At 33.5% G+C, this 20,725-nt stretch overlaps 1 protein-coding gene across 1 annotated transcript; it reads left to right on the plus strand.

The window, feature by feature from the left end:
- The first annotated feature begins 10,396 nt into the window (after positions 1-10,396).
- LOC120270918 lies at positions 10,397-15,904 on the plus strand. Its single transcript, XM_039277998.1, has 9 exons — positions 10,397-10,694; positions 11,163-11,220; positions 12,396-12,463; positions 12,873-13,052; positions 14,283-14,379; positions 14,483-14,592; positions 15,178-15,311; positions 15,410-15,607; positions 15,685-15,904. Exons 1-8 carry the CDS (start codon positions 10,479-10,481, stop codon positions 15,543-15,545), a joined length of 999 nt encoding a protein of 332 aa, XP_039133932.1. The 5' UTR covers positions 10,397-10,478; the 3' UTR covers positions 15,546-15,607; positions 15,685-15,904.
- The last annotated feature ends 4,821 nt before the right edge of the window (positions 15,905-20,725 follow it).

Raw genomic sequence — 20,725 nt, forward strand, 5'->3', positions numbered from 1 at the left:
TTCCCTTTTTCTCCACATGCATACTGCCTTCATCACTTGGAGGCCAATTTTATTAAAGCCAATGTCAAACTTGGGAAGGCATTGAGGGAGGAGTGCTGGTCTATATACTTTCGTATTGCGTGGGCATCTACGGCTAAAGAATTCAATGATACCGTGAATGAACTACATGCCACATCACCCGAAGCCCATCACTGGTTGATTAATAAATCGGATATGGGACATTGATCGAATTATCTGTTCAGAGGTGAATATTGAGGTGAGATGTATTCAAATGTCGCGGAGTCGTTTAATGCTTTGATCAAAGAAGCTCGGCATTTACCGGTGATGAAAATGATCGACTCCATAAGGTATTCGAATTCTGATTTACAGTTAAGAATTGGTCTTATCCTTTAAAACATTTTAGAAATGTTCAAATATTATTGTCTGTGTTTAACTATTGACCTTATTGTTTAACTTATAATGATATTGTTTAACCAAATGTGTTTATGTTTAACTATCAATGTCTTTGCTTAAGCTTGTTTGAGATTTGTGTTCTACGTTGTACAGATTCAAGTTGACGCGCATGTTATGCAACCGCTGTGTGCAAGCAAACAAATGGGAGACCTACTTATGCCCGGACATACATTCTAAGATAGAGATACTTATTGAGGATAGCCGAAATCTTCGTGTTGGTCGTTGTGTCGATGATTGTTATGAAGTGATTGACCAGTGTAGCAACTCTGTAGATCTTGCCGTCAGAACATGCTCATGTCGTAGGTGGCAAGTTTATTGTATCCCGTACAAACACGATTGTGCTGCAATAATGCAGACAGACACCAACGTTCATTAATTTATTAGCGGCTACTTCACTGTCGATAATTACAAACTGGTGTATAAGGAAGCTATATTCCCCATACCCGACGATGACAAGCCTATGGACGAAAATTGTGAACTGCGTCTATGACCGCCTGTGACGAGAAGGCAACCTAGGCGTCCTAGACGAAAAAGGATCGAGTCGCAAGTCTTTTAGGTCCGTGAGTTACATTGCAGCCGCTGCCACGGCTCCAGTTACAATCGCAGATCTTGCAATGAAACTGTCGCCGACTAGCCATTGTAAATAAGCTGATTTTTTAACAGAGAAACTCTTATTCTTAATAGTTAACACATATATTTAAATAGAGACATTGTCAGTTTAAACAGACAATACTTATTTTAACAAGTGACTACATTATTTTAAACGGTAACACTTATATTTAAACAATGAAATTGAAAGTTAAACAATAAAACTGTAAGTTAAACAATGAAACTGAAAGTTAAAAATAAGAGTCAAGTATATAAGTATAGAGACTAGTAAATTTACATTGACAAAATTTGTCATGTTCTTCGAAAACAATGAATTGAATTTAAACTGGTTTACATTTGAAAACAAACAAAAACAAGGAATTCTATCAACCCGCTTTCGAAGACCCCCCTTTGTTAGTGATGCCGGCTGCCCTCCCCTCCTTAAGTATGCGGGAAACATACTTTTATCTCAGATAAGGGACGTCCGTCTGTGGTAGCCGTAGCTCCTCATCGGCGAGTAATTGCTCGATAAACCACATGACATAGACGGTGCAGTCGACACTTCCTTGTTTTTGTCGTGGGGTTTCAATATCGTGAACTAGTGGGTACTTTGCGGTCGCCGACTCGCCGAACTCCATATCGATATAAATATCGAATAGCCTCTGCTGTGGAGGTATACAAGTTGAGATTAGAGTACTGATTATTTACCAAACACTATTAATCATGGACAATTTATTAAAGAACTTACCATTTCTAACGCATCTTTATCGTACCCCTCGCTTTGGCATGAAGAATAATGCCTGTATTCTTGTTTGTTATTATCAAGGACCACAACATGGAAGTGGCCATTTATGATTATCGGGAGGACAATAATTTCAACATCATGCAAGTTACGAGCGGCATCTCCGATCATAGCTATAGTAGTTTTGTGTGCATCGTCCTACTTTGCCATAAACAGCGCCAGTGGTCGTGTAATGGAGGCGCGCTTCTTATAAGGATATAACACTATACTCAGCGAATTTTGTATTATACATACAAAAGCGTCCATCACATCGTCTGAGACCATCTCCTTCACCTCAAGCAGAGTGAATAGTCTGGACCGTGTGGTGCTGAGAGAGTCATTCTTCCACACAACAGTGCTGCGGTTAAACGGTAATAGAGATACTTAAACTAGATTGTACCTATTTAACGGATATAGCAAATTTTTAAATGATATTGCAAATAATTAAACGGTATATATATATAAATTAAAGGTTAACATATAAGTTTAAACAATAACATAAAAACTTCAAACTTACTTGTCCATAGGGCAGTTGAGGAAGATCCTTATCAACTCCTGTTCGTATTTGTTGAGACGCAATTGTCCAACGTATTTTTTCTTCTTCGGAATAAAGCCTTTCCGAACTTCGTCTAATTTTTTATTGGCAAGGATCATATCTCTCATTGCCATTGCGGTAGCATTCCCTTGCCCCTCATCAACAGCTGTTGACGGTTGTCGGTGTTCAACACCATCAGCATCTTCCTTCGATGCGGGCACGATAACAACATCAACCAGAGACATATCCTTACTTGTTTCTTGTTGTTGTGGGATTGTGTCTTCCTTCGATGTGGCACTATCGGCCGTTAGTTCCACCGTGACTACGATTTCGTTGACAACAGAGTCGATGATCTTCTCAACCGTGGCCACGGCAACAGCATTAACGGGAGACACAACCTTAGCTAGTTCTTGTTCTTCGGGGATTGTGTCCATCTTTGATACTGCACTATCAGCCACTGGTTCCACCGGGTCGGGGATTTCGATAACAACAGAGTCAACGATCTTATTAATCGCGGCAATGGCAACATCATCTATAATCTCCTCCACCGTCACGGCCATGTCATCAATGGTAACAACATCAGCCACCGATGGTGCTGTTGTTGTTTCATCGTCGACCGGTGATGGATACAAAGCCGCTATTGTTTTCTTTTTTCTTACAAGTCTCTTCAAATGTGGTCGTCTTGGAATGGCTATCCCGATGAAGTTGTCATCGTCAAATTCCGACGCCTCGCCCGTCCCGGGTGGTTCATTTGTTTGGAGGGACGTCACACTCGATTGTAACCGTCCTTCCAATGCCTCAACCCGAGCGACAAGCCAAGGGAACTCGGTCATCAATATCTAGCACGCCTGCATAAGAGTTGCAGTGACATCATCGCCTAGTGCCGTAGAGGGGACTGCCACGGTTGGGGGCTGCCACGATCGGGGAGACTATCGTTGTCGTGGTCGGGGGGGTATTGCAATCTGGCGTGGTAGGGGAGGGCTTCTCCAGTGTCGAGGAATACGTGCGCGTGTTGGGTTGGAAGTAGGAGAACGGCGTCGAGCTCGCACGGAAGAGGTTGCCCTCTCATCTTGCCTTCGAGCAAGTGGTTCTGGAGTAATAGCATCCACCCGTCGGTTGGCCCAAACAAATATATCTTCATCAGCATTCGCCGGAACCAGCTCAGGAAACTAACATATGTAAACCAAATAATCTTAGCGAAATCATTCATTTTAAACAATAAAAACTATATTTAAACATTTAAGTTACATATTTAAACATTATAGCATAAACGTAAACAGAGAACAAAATGTTTAAACTTTTAATAATACGTTTTAAACAGTAAATAAACATAATTAAACGCTAAATAATATGTTTAACCATTAACGACTACTGTTAAACACATTATTCATGATTTATTACCTCTTTTTCTTCAAGAGATGACAAACTGGTTTCTATCATCGTTTTCTTCCTGTAAGTATTTTCACCGTAGTACAGCATCCTTGGGATCTTACCGAAATGTACTTTCTTTTTAGTTTCGGTCAGCTCGTAAAACCATATGTTAAGCGCGACCGAGCAACCCTTAATATATCCTGTGTTGGTCTTCTTCCACGCGCATCTAGCTTGCACTCAAGCGGCTGCTTGTGGAATGTCCTCCATAATCCACTTGTGCGTCGCTTGAGCCCATGCGTATCGCCCCATGCCAGGTAGATCATCAACGTAATCAACGATCCAGTTCAGAACCGAGCATGAGGTATTTGGGAAGAGGATTGTACCCATGAGGTACACCATCAGGAGTTTGGCAAAATTTTCTTCTTCTCCCCTCTGTCCAACGAGTTGCTCAAGAGTGCTCTTGATAGAGTCTCTGTGTCTCTCATAGGTTTTTGATAAATACCTCTCTTCGAAAGCTGAGCATGTTTTCTTCTTCTGAAACACGACTGCGTCTTCATCACAACGCAGACCAAGAACGAGGGCCACATCTTCAAGCCTGAAACTCAGCAAGCTTTCCCCAATCCTAAATTTATTAGTGTGGCCATCGTACCTTTACAATAGAGAATCAAGAAGGGCCCTCTCTTGGAATATAGCTTTATGAATAAAAAATTTCTATTTATTTAAAATATATTCATTTCTTGATACTTAATCTCAAACTTAGTTTGATAAAAATTATATGAAAAATGTCGTAAAACATTATATGAAAAAATTGTAGGATTCAACCGCAACTGCACAGCAGTAGTCATATGTATATTTTATATTTTTAAAATATTAATTATTATAATTTTAAATTTAAATTAATATTTTTTTTAAGATAAAGTGATCATCCCTTAGGTGTTGTTTGGATCAGCTTATTGCTGATCCAAAAGCACTTATTTTTATAAGTTAAGTGCTTATGAAGTTTGTTATTATATTTGGATTGGCTTTTTTGAATAAGCTGAAGCTGTAAAATAAGCCCAAATATAACTTCTTTTATAAGCTGCCAAAGACCAGCTTATAGAAATAAGCTTTTTTTGATAAGCTATTTGGTTAAGTGCATTTACTAAACTGCCCTCAGTCAATCCAGTAAAAAGGCATTTTAGTAATTTGTTGCTGTAAAAGTACTTTTCAACTAAACATCCAAACATTTTCACAACTATAGAAGTGCTTCTGAAACTAATACATCCAAACAAAAAAATATGCATAAACACTTAACTTATTCTAAAAGTACTTTTTCCAAAAGTACTTCTACAAAATTAAAAAAAAACATTTTTTTTTAAAAGCCAATCCAAATAACCCCTAAATATTGCTGCAACCGAGCATTAATTTTGAGTACATGTATCATATATTTTAAAAAATTATTTAAGATATTACGGTGGTTATCGTGCCTAGTTTTGAGTCGAGACCGGATATTTTCTGTTAGAGTTCTTCCAAAGATGTAGCTCCAATAGAGTCCTATGAGTAATGCTATCATCATGTCACGTCTACTTAGATAATGAAAACAAACTTACTAAACTTGGGTCAATTGGTCAAAGAGCAATAATTGTATGAGCATTTATGTCATTTCACTCATATTTCTGAATAGATCTGTTCATGGCCGGATCCGACTAGATTCGAGGCTAGCCTCATCCCTAATTACTAAATTTTAAACTTGTCTAAGTCTGGTGAAAAATTTGGGTCTTAATTTTTGCCAGAACCCACATAAATTTAATGACCTCTATCCAAGGCCTACCTAAGCCTGTCCAAATAATATGTAAGTTATTAGAAAAATTAACAATAATATTATTATGTAAATATGACCAACTATTATTCTACAAAATATTTAAAAATTGAAATACCAAATACAAATATTTATTCAACTACAACAACTAAAATTCAAACCATTATAATCAATGGTAATCAACAATAAATATATATTATATAAGTATATAGTAAACTAATTAATAAATAATCAATGATAATTCAAACCATTGTATATATAAGTATATACATACAAAATTAATTAATAAATATATTTTATAATTCGGGCTGGGCCGGGCCAGGCTTTTAACAATGAAAACCAAATCCAGTCCATTTTTAAAATGGGCTTTTTTTTTTGTCTAAGGCCAGGACATCATGCCTTAAATATTTGTCCAAGCCCTCCTATTTTTCAGGTGGGTCTTCGGGTTTGGGCGGAAAGCCCAGTCTTTGGACAGGTCTATTTCTGAATAGTATTGTTCTTGAAAGTCATTCTGTTTGAAAAAAGTATTATATGATTCTTTCCAAATATAATAGATTTTGTTCAAACGGAGGTGCGTTATAATTTCTTTTTACTAAAATTAAAAAAATATAAAAATTTAATTAAATATCAATAAAACTCATGCCAAATTCCAAAGGGTGACCAGTGACCACAAAGTAGTTGTGGTCCTCTGATCATACATGTTATCTACTAGGATCAAATCAAGCTTAACCTATTCCATCAAATAAATAAATAGATAAGTAGATAAATAAACAAATAAACAAAAGCAATCATATTCCTTCTCATGGAGTTATTTCCAATATTTCTTATGTATTTGGGTCTTTTTTCATTTTTATAAAAAATAATATTTACTTATATATTATGCAAATCATTATTTTTTTATGTCATTTTCATCCTAGAAATTAACTAATTTTTTTATAAAAACATAAAATTATCATTTACATTCTTCACTTCATTCATTTTGAATAAAACAAAATCAAATAGCAAAATATATTTTTATAAAATTATAAATAATAACAAACTTATATAAATAAACAAAAATATTTGGCAAGAGTATATAAATAAATATGATTTTTATGTTGGTACATTATAGGTTACCCACTTTTATGAGTATGCAAGTAATTTTCTTTATTTATTTATGAAAAAGTTATGTAAAAGGCCCTGAAATGTAGGTAAATATCAAAAGGTACTTAATAAACTCAACTTAGAAGCCATTTTATAAAAATATATTTAGTGGTGTATAAAAACTATATAAAAATAAATTCACAATAAAAGTGATAATTAATCATGTTTATTTAAATGTCAAATTGATGGCAATGTTTTAATTTAAACATAGAGAACTCCAGGGGTAAAATTGGAATGCAGAAATGAAGAATTGCCTTATATTAAGGATATGAAATTCTTTTTAGCATATATTTGCAAATAAAAAGTTTAAACAAGGAACAAACAATGTAGATATAAGTTTATACGAAGCAGTGGCGAAGCTAGGGAAGGGTGAAGGGGGCATGCCCCATGCCCTCTGGTTTTGTTTTTTTTTTTAAAAAAAAAGGATTCGGAGAGTAATATTTTTAGAAAAAATATATTTGTGAAATTGTATTGTTTGATTTATTTATATTTTTTTACTAATTGATTTATATATAGTTTTTGGCAAAAAGTCTATTGTTTGTCTAATCCCATTTTTCACAAATTATATATATATAGTCTAAAAATATTTTAGTTTTAGAAAAAAAATATTTATAAAATTTTACTCCTTCCATTCCTTTTCAATTGTTATGTTTTAGAGCTCTTCTATATTCTTTTTTATTTGTCATATTAGAAATTTTGTGCAATATTAAATTTTTTTTTTTTTCAAATTTATCCTTTAATTTAATGTACTTGTATAATTTTCAATAAATGACAATTAACTAAGATTTAAATTATATACTCCACTAGTGGAGTTTTAAATAAGGATAGTTTTAGAAATTAATGAAATTTTTTATAAAATATAGGTAACCAATTAACTTTAACTAACTTTTCTTAATGGGTGTGAATTAGATAAATGTCACAAGTAAAAAGGAACGGAGAGAAGGGAGTATTGTTTAGCCTTTTTACATTTAATAAATTAGACAAAAAAAATTTGTAAAAATTTATTGTTCGAAAACTTGATTTTCAATAAATTAGTATATATTAATAATATATATACAATATTTAAGAAAAAATAGTAGTAATTTGCTTCCTTCCCGTTTTAATTGATCTTTAAAAAAAAATAATTTAGTCCCTAGTAAGAAAAAAATGTTAGCGCCCCAAAAAATTCTAGCTCCAACCCCAGTACGTAACCTTATTTTTTTCACTTGCTTATCATTCAAAATTTTATTTACATAAAGATGGTTTTTTTTTTAAAATTATGTATAATTTTTTTTATGTTAAAAAAATTTTATTATTAAATTCTTGATCTATTGTTCCACAAGTATTTTTTTTTTTAAATATTACTTCAAATTTTCAAGCATACATGCATACTTGCCAAAATAGGTTGTTTGTTTTTCACATGCTGTCTAATTTTTGAAATACATGAGTTGTAAGGATTTTACACAAAAATCAAAGATAATATTAATTATTTTAAAAAAATTTAAAATAAAAATTATGAAATTATTACTTTTTTTAAAATCATCTTTTTTTTGGGACTATGAATATAATTCTGTTTATTTATATAACTTGGAAAAATAAGAAGGATAAAATTGAAAAATAATAAATAAATAAATATTGCTTTAGTATTATAAAACAAACAATTATTTTTTTACAAAAATATTTTTTTAGAATGACTTCTATTTTAAAATAGAGGGAGTATTTATATATATATATATAATTTGCATTTTCACCCACTAATGCTATTTTATGTAACGATTTAATGGTTCTTATGGGTTAGTGTGTGGAGGGAAGTCACTCAATCTCACAAAATAATAAAGCGCACACACACACACACAATCAAGCAAGAGAAATAAGACACACAAGTTGGTAACTCAATTCGGCACAACCTTGCCTACATCTGGGGGCCAAGCCCGGAGAAACATTCCACTAAAAGAGGTTATAGAATAAAGAGTACAACACTCCCTTACTCACTCAAGACAAAGACAAAGAATACCCTCTTAAGATTGTCCGATGCCCACTTTCTTCAACCCTCAGCAAAGGGTCTCTCGCTCCGTGGTTCATCCTAAATCTTCAAGCAGAAATCTCTTATATAGACGCACCGACTAAATAAACCTTCATCTTTTGGAATTCTCCGCGGCCTAATTTGGACACCTTCCAAAGTTAGATGTTGCAACATGGCCCACCTTACTGAACATGACTGAGTTCTAGCCAGTTGCACCTGAATCTGCGACCTTCAACCTTCCCGGTTCCTTCAGTCCGCCTCGTAGCAGTTGACTCGACGCGAGCTCCTCCTTCCTGCAGCTGTTTCTTTTCTCACGTCACTTCAGTAGGTCACCCTCTCCCGAGGGACGTGCCCACCAAGGCACACGCAAGCATCTCACCAAAGATGGTCACAGAAGATCTCCCGATCTTCTTTCCAAACTTGGTCCAAGTTTGGTCTTCCCAAATGATCTTCGTTTGACTCGTGGAAATATTGTTACTAAACTTGATCTCATTTTATCCAAGTTTAGCCTTCAATATCTTCAAGCATGATCTCCAATCATCCATGCTTGGATCTTCAAATCTCTAATCATATCTCATGTAATCTTCAATCAATCTCCATACATGCTTAGTCTCCTTGAATAGCTTCGCCCATAATTAGCTCTTAGATCTTTCTTCAAATTGTATTGCTAAATATGGTCTTGATAATCTCATTGGCTTGTCCTTGCCTAACTTAGTTTGTGTCTTCAAATAGCTTTACACCAAACTAAACTTTGTCCTTGCCTATCTTAGTTTGTGTTTTCAAATAGCCTCATACCAAACTAAGCTTCACGCAATCTTGATGATCTTTTTATTCTTGCCAACAGTAGAATATTCCTCTCTTTCTTTAAGGTAGATCTTTCTAAAAAGGAGCTTTATCAAAGATATGATTTATCATCCCGGATCTTATTAAGGATAGATAAACATACTTTAAATAAAACTTACCCTTCTTGAAGAGATCCTTTTAACTTGATGCACTTTTCAAAAATAGTTGATCATCACATGACTCTATTGAGAGGAATTTCTTCTAAATATGGTCTTCATCATGATCTTCTAGCCCTTGTTGCTTCACATGTGATGACACGTAGCTTTATCCACATCATCATCCTAATCACTCATCTTTTTGCCAAGTCATCATTGACGCATCATCTTTCTTTGCCATGTTACCTATTGGCTTGTCATATAATGTCAATCAATGTCGTCAAATTTAACACTATTGAAGTTGAATCTACTAATTTAATTTTAATTTGGATGTTAACCCACTATAACCTAAGTGTATCATTTGAGATCCAATGATTGAACCATTTAACTTGAGAGCTAGAGTGGAAAGGGTTTGATGTTTAAGTAACTAAGTTTAATAACTATATCTAAAAAAATACATAAACTATTGGTATATTTTATCCAACAAATAAAAATACTTTTTAATAATTAAAAGTAATTCAAAATATCTAATGGAACATTTTAAAGTAAATAAATAAATATTCTTCATTATTAATATCATATCAAATACAAATAAAGACTGAAATGTAATAATAAAATTTTTATTTTTATTTTTAAATTTTAAATAAAAATTAATAATAAATAAAATAAAAATAAAAATAAAATAAAATAAAATAAAATTTATGGACAGGTGACAAGTAAATTTTATTTATTTTCTAGGGGTATGGAGGAAAAGTTCTGACAGAACTTAGTTACTTGTCCCGCAGGACACTAGAACCGCGATATCGCAGATAGACCCGTACACTCAACCAAGAAGCTCAGAAGCTCGAAGATCTCTCTCGCTGGAATCCATGGCGTCGATGCTTCTCCTCTTCCCCTCCTCTTCCTTCGTCTCTCAGAGACCAGCCTCTTTGATCCCCATCCGGCCTTCAGGCCACCACCTGAGAGATGGATTTGAGAAGAAGGGAGGACGTTCTCGAATCCATGTCGCTGTTTGCCGGGCATCGGGGCCTGTCTATTTTAGCGATCTCGATGCCGATGACTTCCGCCATCCGCTTGATAAGCAGGTATTTTCTTTGTTCTTGATCGTCATCTTGTGCTTCATTTTCTTTAAATTGGAGACAAGGAATGATGGATTTAGAGAATTGTTGGATTTGGTTTGGAATTTGTTCTTAATTTGTGGGGTTTAAGTTTTTGGATTTGATATTTGTACAATTTTATGCCTGGATTATTGGTAGAGAATGTTTTCATGGTTTGGGTTTACTGTGTTTTGGTTTTACTTGAGATGTTTCTTAACTAAACTCTTCATGAAATTTGAGAACTACAAACATGATTGGTATATAAAGGTGAGAGCTTTTTCATATATATGGAATTTTTAAGTAGGATGGGTGTGTAGACGCATCGTTTGTCTTGCCCCATGGCCAAAATCTTCTGATTTTGAATGCTGTCTTTTGAATAAAATATGTTGGTTGTTTTGAGCTAATTCTTTGATTTATTGGATTGGTTCATTGATGTGTATGTGCTGATTTATCCAGAACACATTGCTTTTGAGGGCAATCCCAGGACTAAAGGACCTTGGCAAAGCTCTATTAGGTAAATAACGAGTAGTATTTTCTTCTATGCAGTTTTACATGTTTCTTATATTGTAAACCCTAGTCAATAACATCTTATTTGGTTTCACCTTAGGCATCTAATTTCCTTTCATTTTGTTATGATGAGTTTAGCCAAACATATGTGACATGTTACAGGATTTAATGATTTATAACCTCTGTAAGAAATAACAATTATGAGGAATGGGAATATGAATAAAAACGGTGTGTTGGGAATGAAAAGAAGTAAAAAAGAGGAATTGTGGTAAAATTTTCTTTATAACCTTAATGCAAAATAAATGATACAGTGAGTTTTGTTGAATGGTAAATAAATTTGTTATAATTAATTATATAAATTAATGATTTTCATAATTAGATCTCTACCTGGGGAAAAAAGTTATTTCATGTTCATTCCCCTTCATTCCTCTGGGATTCAACATCCATTCATAACAAACAAGGGTATACATAAATGGGAGATAATGATTCCCATTCCTAGGAATGATCACCGCCATCCAGATGGACACTTATATCTCAATTCATCAAGTTGTATTAGTAATTATAACTTGACGCAATGACCATTTCTTTTTTTAAGTGGAAGGTCTATTCTGTAGATCACATGCAGACTTTCATAGCCACACTAATCTTTTGGTGCTACTGATAGGTTGACCTGGTTGGAACATGGAAAGTATAATTTAACATCCAAATTTCAGTTAAACCTTCATCCTTTTGAATTCTTGTCTTTGGCTTTCCTTGATTCTCCATTGTTTGTTTGAGTTGATTAATTTGGGTTACCCTCTAAAATAAGAATATCTTTATTGCTTAACTTGTAATGCTTCTCTTTACTTCATGTTTTGCTTTAGTTATTTATTTCTTGTGGAACACACTTTCATGCAATGGTAGTCGTGCCATGCTCTAGATTTAAAAAATTATGTTCACATGGAAGCTTCTTGTTTTTTTTTTATTTTTTGTTTTATTTAGTGGGTTTTAGCAGGAAGCAATTGAATAAGTTTGTGATGTTAATCTGACTCCTTAGCATGGTTTCTGAATAAGAATGGTTGGATGGTGACTATTCCTTATGATAATTAGGAGAGTGTTTCTATCTTCAGACTAATGTTACGAATTTAGTGAATCCATGTTTCATTCTACTTTACTCTTCTTTCTGTCTTATTTTCTTTGCAGGACCAGTCACAGAAGAGGTCATGTTTCTGGAGAACATAGGAACATCTGTACTTGTTACAGAAAATCAGGTCATTTTACTTTTCCAGAAAAATATGTGATCCAATGATATATCTAGATTAGGGCGAATTTACATTTTTATTCTCTGTTCTTTGGAACCATCAAGGTTATTGAAAGTTCATTGAGATGATTGCTAAGCCAAAGTTCTTTCTAAATTCACACCCTTTCACTTAGCATTGCACTTGAAATGAATTGGAAACTAAGATTTTATTTCATTTTTGTATTTCCTTTTATGTTCAATCTTGAATAAGTGCAGTAATTTTGCACTAATGCAATAATTCATTTCTTTCCTAGTTTCCTATGATTTAAATATACAAAGGTAAGATTCATTATTCATAAATTCTTCTTGTTGAAGGCTTTTCTTCTCTGGATTTTATTCATTCATTTTTTTTAAACTAAATCATGTTTCTTTGTCAACAGCTTTCTGAACTTTATCAGTTATTAATTGAGGCTGCAAAGGTGCTAAACATTGAGGCTCCTGACTTATATGTGCGCCAAAACCCTTCACCCAATGCGTACACTCTGGCTATAAGTGGTAGAAAGCCATTTATTGTTGTCCATACTAGCCTGGTGGGACTTCTGACTAAAAGAGAGCTGCAGGTATTTTCTCTTTTTTCTTTTTGTACTGCACTATGTTCTGGCTTTCATTAGAGTTTTTGTAATTTCATAAAAGACAAAGCTCAACCCAGCCAAATTGTCACCAATTCTACTTCTAGTTCTTTGTAAAGAGTTGGACGGATGTTTTTTTTTTTTTGCATTACTAATAACTATAGTTTTGAATGTTGCTAAGAATGACAAAGTGGCACTTCACAAGGTCATCTTTATTTAAGTGAGGTAGTGTTTGGAACTTTTCTTGTATTATGAGATGTGGAATGATCATAATTTCTACTGTTAATCATTTGTAGTGGATCAGCACAAAAGTCTTTAGTTCCAATGAAGAACTATCCACATAATTGCTTGGAAGTGCCATGGTCACTCTTGGTCATTTTTTGTATAGTTCTAGTATGTTTGTTTGTTCTTGACAAAAGGGAAGGAAAAACTTTTCCTTGATATCATTCCCCAAGTGGAAATATGCCAAGCTGGTGAAGACCAATGGCACAGTTGTCACATTTAAAAGAAAAGAATAACTTCTTGGAAATTTATCGCCTGTGAAAGTAGACATAAAGTGACCTCAATTATGTCTTTGTAGAGGCTGGCTGCGTATTACCCTCCATGTTTCTCGGACACCGCCATCTGATCAAATTGTCCCTGGTCAAAATTTAATTATGTATCTTCACTGAATTGAACACTTTTTGAGATATCAGAAAATGCACATTTATTTTTTATTATTTAAATGTCAAAGAACAATTTAACTCATATCACCATAATTTCCTTGGCGAACACAGCCATTGATCTTCCATATTATGTCATCTAGATATACATTTCTTATTTTTGTTGGAACTACAAATCATTCTGCAGCAGGCAGCTTTATCATCCAAGGACTTTCAAGTTGAAGCTTATCACTGTCTTTTTTACTCTGTCACTCTTAGATCTAAGGACTGCTTCATTTGTTGACCAGTAATGGTAGCCATATAATAGATAGTAGGCAATTTACTATATAACGGATTCCAAAGGTTATCTTAAGTTATACATAGGCAAGCAATTGTATGGATGTACACTACACTTCTTATACTGCACCTGGGCATACAAGAGTGTATCTGGCCTTGTTACTATAATACTTGGGTGTACTTAGTGTATATCTAAGCTCGCAACAGTTTGGTTATCTTGAATTTATCATTTTGATTTGAGATCAATGTATTTTACTTATATTGGCTTAGGACTTTCAACTAGGCTGTTTTGGCTCATGAACTGGGCCACTTGAAGTGTGACCATGGTTTGTGGCTTACATTTGCAAACATTGTTACGTTGGGGGCCTACAGTATTCCTGGTGAGCCTTCTGCTTTGGTCATCTTTTAGATTAGTTGGAAATTTCCACATTTTTCATCAAGTGAAATTCTTCGACTAAGATCTGCAGGCTATAAAATTTGCAGGGCTAGGTGGGTTGATTGCTCAGAGATTGGAAGAACAACTGTTTAGGTGGATTCGAGCTGCTGAACTAACTTGTGACAGGGCAGCTCTCCTTGTTGCTCAAGATCCGAAGGTAATTTAAGATAAAACTTTGTGGTAGCTGCCTTCTCTTTGTGGGGTTGGACAGACTTTTAGTCTCCTTGGGAGAGACCGGTGTTTAAATCATGATGAAAGTCCTGCATTGATCCCAAACTCTATCCAAATATTCATTTTAGTGCTCAAACCTGAGAAATTATCACTTTGGTTCATAAATTAGACAAAATTGTTTACTTTGGTCCTTATATTTGAAAATCGTTAATGCATGGCAGTTTGTCAGCCCAATGGATTATTTTATTTTTGTAGTTTTTGTTGAGGTTTTGTAGTGATATATGTGTGGTTGAGGGGAAATTGAACATATTTGTGTTGTTTAGGAACAAACGTGAACATATTTGTGTAGTGTAAGGACCAAAGTGAGAAAGTGAATTTATTTCTCTAATTCCAAAGTGGCACATTCTTAGGTTTAAAGACTATAATGAATATTTGGGCACTCCAGTGCCAATTGTGAACTTTCTTCTTAATTGTTTGGGCCATATAGGCAAAATAAAAGCGGTTTATGCGCAATCTCTTAGAAAGGACAGTAATTTTGTTTTTCCGGGTTGAATATGTTACCATGGCACAGGTTGTCATCTCAGTTCTAATGAAATTGGCGGGAGGCTGTCCCTCCCTGTCTGAACAACTTAATGTTGACGCTTTCCTAGAACAAGCTCGATCATATGATAAGGCCTCATCAAGTCCGATAGGATGGTACATCAGGTTGGTAGCATCAACTATGATCAAAATCTCGACAGCTTGTCATCAATACTTCTACATCTTTTCTGTAACAATAATGAAATATTTTGTGTTTTGTTTAGGAATGCTCAAACAAGCCAATTATCTCACCCTCTGCCTGTTCTTCGTGCGCGAGAAATCGATGAGTGGTCAAGGAGCCAACAGTACAAACTCTTACTGAAACGGGCAATCCGACCTGATGCTGCACAGAAAATATAGACACACCCCTGTGAAACAAAGATCCAATATGATTATATCCTAGTTAAATACAACTTCACAAGGTAGAGTTAAAACTTGTTCACAACTATTTTCAGTAATTAATGTCTTGACATTGTGCAAAATGTTCCTGATTTTGCAGTAAATTGCTGTTTGTAAACAGTAGAAGACTGGAGCAATGTTCAGTGACAGATTTAGACTTGGGATTAAGTACTGTAAGTATAATTGTACACAATAAACAAATGACGATACCGTATAGTGTGTATATATACATATATTGTTAGATTGGTATGTATACTATTTCAAGTTTCCAATGGTGTCATGCATTGGATAATAAGTATTTTGTGTGATATTTTTATGTATGATTATGTGCATTGTTTTAATTCTTAAACTTATAATTAGGGCGTGATTATTGTGTGTGTGTGTGTGTTTTTTTTCTCTCACAATTATTGACATCACGACTGAGATTAAGCTGGCTATCAAATGGTTTTAAGAGAAAATCAAGTTGCTAAAGAGCATGGAGGTGGCCGATTGGATCTGGATCTGGCAGCTTGATGAGATTTTTACAAGATGAGCGGCCTAAGCTGTTAAGAAAAGCATGAGTGTGCACAAACTTCGGCGGAGCAAGTGGAACGGTTCACGTATACATGGGCGCTGAGACCACCCGCACAGAATCATTATTCACGTCTCTAAAAAATACACCCTCACCCATGATTTGAACTCTCATCACTTGAAATGAAGGGTTTTAAGTGAGGCATTGAAGCATGCTCAATTAATATTTTAATTTTGTCATTTCACTCATTTATCAATTTTTGGCTAAGTATCTGTTGCTTAATATCGCCCTCTTCATTTTTATGGCAAATAATATAATGGTATCTCATTTTTGTTATTTATTATTAAATAAAAAATAAATAATAAATCAGACTAGATAGTATATTTTGGTTAGAATGTCAGAGAAACTTTAGAAAAAGTTTATGTATAATTTCATATTTTGGCAAGCTTTACATGTAATGTAAGTCCTTTTTATTTTTAAGCAATTATATATGGAAATCACTTTGTATTGCTTATAAATAAATTATGATTTTATTCAAGGGGACTTAAATTTCTAAACAATAAATGATAATACCTTTTGTTTTATAAAAAATTAAAAATAAAAATAAAAATTTCTTCATCTCAAATCAATCGTGTGTCAGTTAGGACTAATTTATGCATTATAGAGAGAGTCATGATTCGTCCTCAAATATTTAAAATTCTTTTTTTTTGAAAAAAATGTCATTTTACTCATTGATTTATGCACACATTTGCTTTGGTACACAATACATATGCATATAATAATATATATCATCATACTATTAATTTTACTTAACAGTAACTAAATTCTTTACTAGCTACCATTTGCTTGATATTTGATCTGGCTTTTTTTTTTAGATTTTGTTTGGAGTGAGTCCCATACCACACCCTTCTCCCTCCAAAGACTTATTAATTTATAAGATATAATAATATATAATATATAATATATATAAATAATATATCATATGTTGCATACTTATTAATAACAACATTTTTAATTTTTTAGTTGTTTTTTATTATTTTACTCTATATATATAGGCCAGGTATTACATAGATGTAAGTAGAGTAACAATTTAACAAACACCCCTTTGGTCGTTGGATGAGTGGTTCTTGTTCTCTTCCCAGTTTCTCTCTCCATCCTTTTCTCTCACCCATTTCTCTCTCATCATTTTTTTCTCTCTCATCCATCATCCCCTCCTTAAAATAACTTTGATTTTTTTTTCTCTTTTTTTTAGTCACATTTTTCAATTTATTATCCTCACCTCTTAATTTTAGTTTTTTTTTTCTTTTTTTCCTGTCCATACTTTTTAGTCACATCTTTTTATTTCATTATCATCACTTTCATCCACCACTATTGTCACTTTTAGCCATCATCCCTACTATCACCCATCACTACTAATATCATCACTCTCATCAATCACTATAGTCATTTTTATTCGTCATCGTTACTGCAAAGCTAGCCGCTACCACCACCACCACCAATGTCACTCTCATCCATCATCGTCACCATCGATCGTAACCATCACCACTCTCATCCATCATCGTCACCATCGATCGTAACCATCACCACTCTCATCCACCGCCATCATCACTCACCACCACCACCACCACCATCACCATCGTTACTTGCATCTATTATTGCTATTGCTACCACTACCACTCTCATTTGCCACTGCCGCCATCACCATAACCACCCTCATTCATCATCACGATTACCGACACGGACATTACTACTGCCACCTTCTTCCACCATCAACACAATTGCAATTTTTTGGTCAATAAACCAATATAGTTCACTGAACTATTAGGTTGAGGTGCCAACCTACTAGACAATGGTGTTGGTTAACAAGGAAAAAAAACCATGGAAGATTGCCAAACTGTTAGATAATGGAGCTAATTTGCAAAAATCTTTTCTGTTATTCCTTTGATTCTTGCTCGAGCCGGATGATGAAAAATTATCATGTCCGGTTCCTTCACATCTGAGATCAACAAATGCTCGGGAGTTCCTCTATTCAATCCTTTTCCTTCTTCTTGTTGCTGGATATCTCGTTCGTATACATCTTCTCTTTGTTTTCCGAGCCTCTAGTGAGTTACAGACAGTTGGTGTTGCAATTCATTGGTTAAGATGTTGGTGTTGCAATTCATTGGTTATAGTTCAAATCCTAACGTCTTACTAGACAGCCAAACTGCAAGGTTATGGCTAAGTTGCAAGGTAATGGGCAATTTTATTCAATCATTTATTCTCAAGTTTGATCATCATTGTCTTCATTTTCTTTTCTTTTCTTTTTTTCCTTCCTCCTCCCCATTACCGGCCATCCACCACCTACACCACCATCATCACTCTCATTAATCACCATTGCCATTGTCATTCGTCATTGCCATGGTCACCCACCACCACCACCACCACCACCACAATTATCACTTGCATCTATCACCACCACGTACTACCACTCTCATTTGTCACCGTCGTCATCACTATCACTATTCTCATTTATCATCATCAGTATTTTAACGGAAACGACCACACTCATGTTCTTCTTCGTTCTTTCTTTCTTTTTTTCTCTTCTTCTTCCTCACTATCATTCACCATTACTATCATCACCCTCATCCACCACCATTGTCACCCTCATTTATCACTATCACCACCATAACTACAGTCATCACCAACACCACCACTCTCATTTGTCATTACAACCATCACCATCACCATTCTCATTCGTCATCATCATTAATGGCATAAAAATGACCACCACCATCTTTTCCTTCTTCTTCATCCATTATTACCATTGCAATTTTTTAGTAAAAAAACCACTATAGTTCACCGAAATACTAAGTTGAGGTGCAAATTTGCGAGATAGTTAAGCTAGTTTACAATATAATAAAATATTGGAGCATGCTGCTAGATTATGTCTAATTTGTATGGTAGTGGGGCAATTCATCTTATCATTTACTTTCATTTTTCATCAATATCATGATTTTCTTCCTTTGCTTTTTCTTTTTTCTTTTTTATTTAGTATTTGCTTCATTTTTTTCCATCATTTCCTCATTATATATCATCATATGATCTTTTTTTTTTCCCCAACTCTCCCAGCATAATAAAATGTGAAGAAGGAGAACAAAATAACAAAAAATGATGTAACTAAGAAGGAGAAACATAATAACAACAGAAAAAAGAAAAGAAAAAGAAAAAAATTATCTAAAAGAGAAATTGATGAAGAAAAATGACAAGGAGATGGTGAAGAAGATAAAAAGTTTAATATCTCAATATTCAATGCATTTGACTTTTTTATAATATAAAAGGATATGGATAACAGTGTCATTTTTCTACATTATTTATAGTTATTTCCCCGTATTAACTATTGGCCTCTTAGAAAACATTTATAATTAATCTGACAAACATCGTATAGTGAAATAAGAATAATGTAGATTGCCACATCTACCTACAATTAAAGACGTAAATGCTACTGACCAAAATAATCGTAATTTTTAAGTTGAGTGACACAATTAAAATTTTTTATAATTTGGTGACTCAAATAAAAATACATGAATAATTGGGTGGTTATCTGTATCCAAAATTATTAAGTATTTTTTCTTATATACCCTCATAATTTATTTAATTATGAATATAAATTTCAATACAACCAACTTCCATCCATATTTTTAAAATTTCATCTATTGGTAATACTTCATTAAAGTAGACGTTAAATGACCAAAATACTTGTGCATATATATATACCTAAAATTTTTTCTATGAGCATTTTTAAATTATTTTTTTTCTATATATATGGCTAAAAATCGAACTCATTTTATTTAATCTAAATCCTAAAATCTTCTATTCAGCCAATATTTTTAATATATATCCTTAAAAGTTTAAGCTAGTTTCTATACATTACATCTAAATAAAAATTAACATGGGTAAGACTTGTTTATATATTTAAATAATTTTTTAAAAATTATTATCAAATAAATATTTATATATTTTATAATATTTTTTAAAGTTGTACGTCAAATAAATGGGTAAATATACAAACAATGGAATTTTTAAAAAAATGTTCATGCAATCTAATTTTACTGAAGAGTAAACACATAATTAAACAAATTTTCAGGACATAAAGACCAAAAACTCATAAACAAAACACCATAAAAACATAGTAAAAAAATAAAATGAGTTGACCTATGTATAATTTTATTATTGAGAGTGTATTTTATTAAAAAATATTTATAACTGTTTTTTTAACAATTATGGACAAGTAATGCCTTAAAGATGAGTAGATATAAAAAACACATATACAAGCTTTACAATACCTATGATCTCGCGAATTGAACTTCAAAAACACTTTTTTAAAAAGATATAAACATTCTACACAATGGACATGATTGTTGGCAATAATTACTACTCAAAGTCTGTACATTAAACTCAATTTAGAATATCCTAAGTTACTACAAACCAGCAAGTAAAATTGAACGGTGAAAACTAATTTTATTACTTTTCAGGGGGTGCTGAGTAAAACAAAACCCAATAATTTAATAATGTGCAAATTCCATAACTTTCCAAGGGTTTATTTACATAAACCACAACCAAAATCAAATACAATACATCTCAAAACCCTTCT

This window comes from Dioscorea cayenensis, chromosome 10 (genome assembly GCF_009730915.1).
Source record: "Dioscorea cayenensis subsp. rotundata cultivar TDr96_F1 chromosome 10, TDr96_F1_v2_PseudoChromosome.rev07_lg8_w22 25.fasta, whole genome shotgun sequence".
Classification (NCBI taxonomy): domain Eukaryota; kingdom Viridiplantae; phylum Streptophyta; class Magnoliopsida; order Dioscoreales; family Dioscoreaceae; genus Dioscorea; species Dioscorea cayenensis.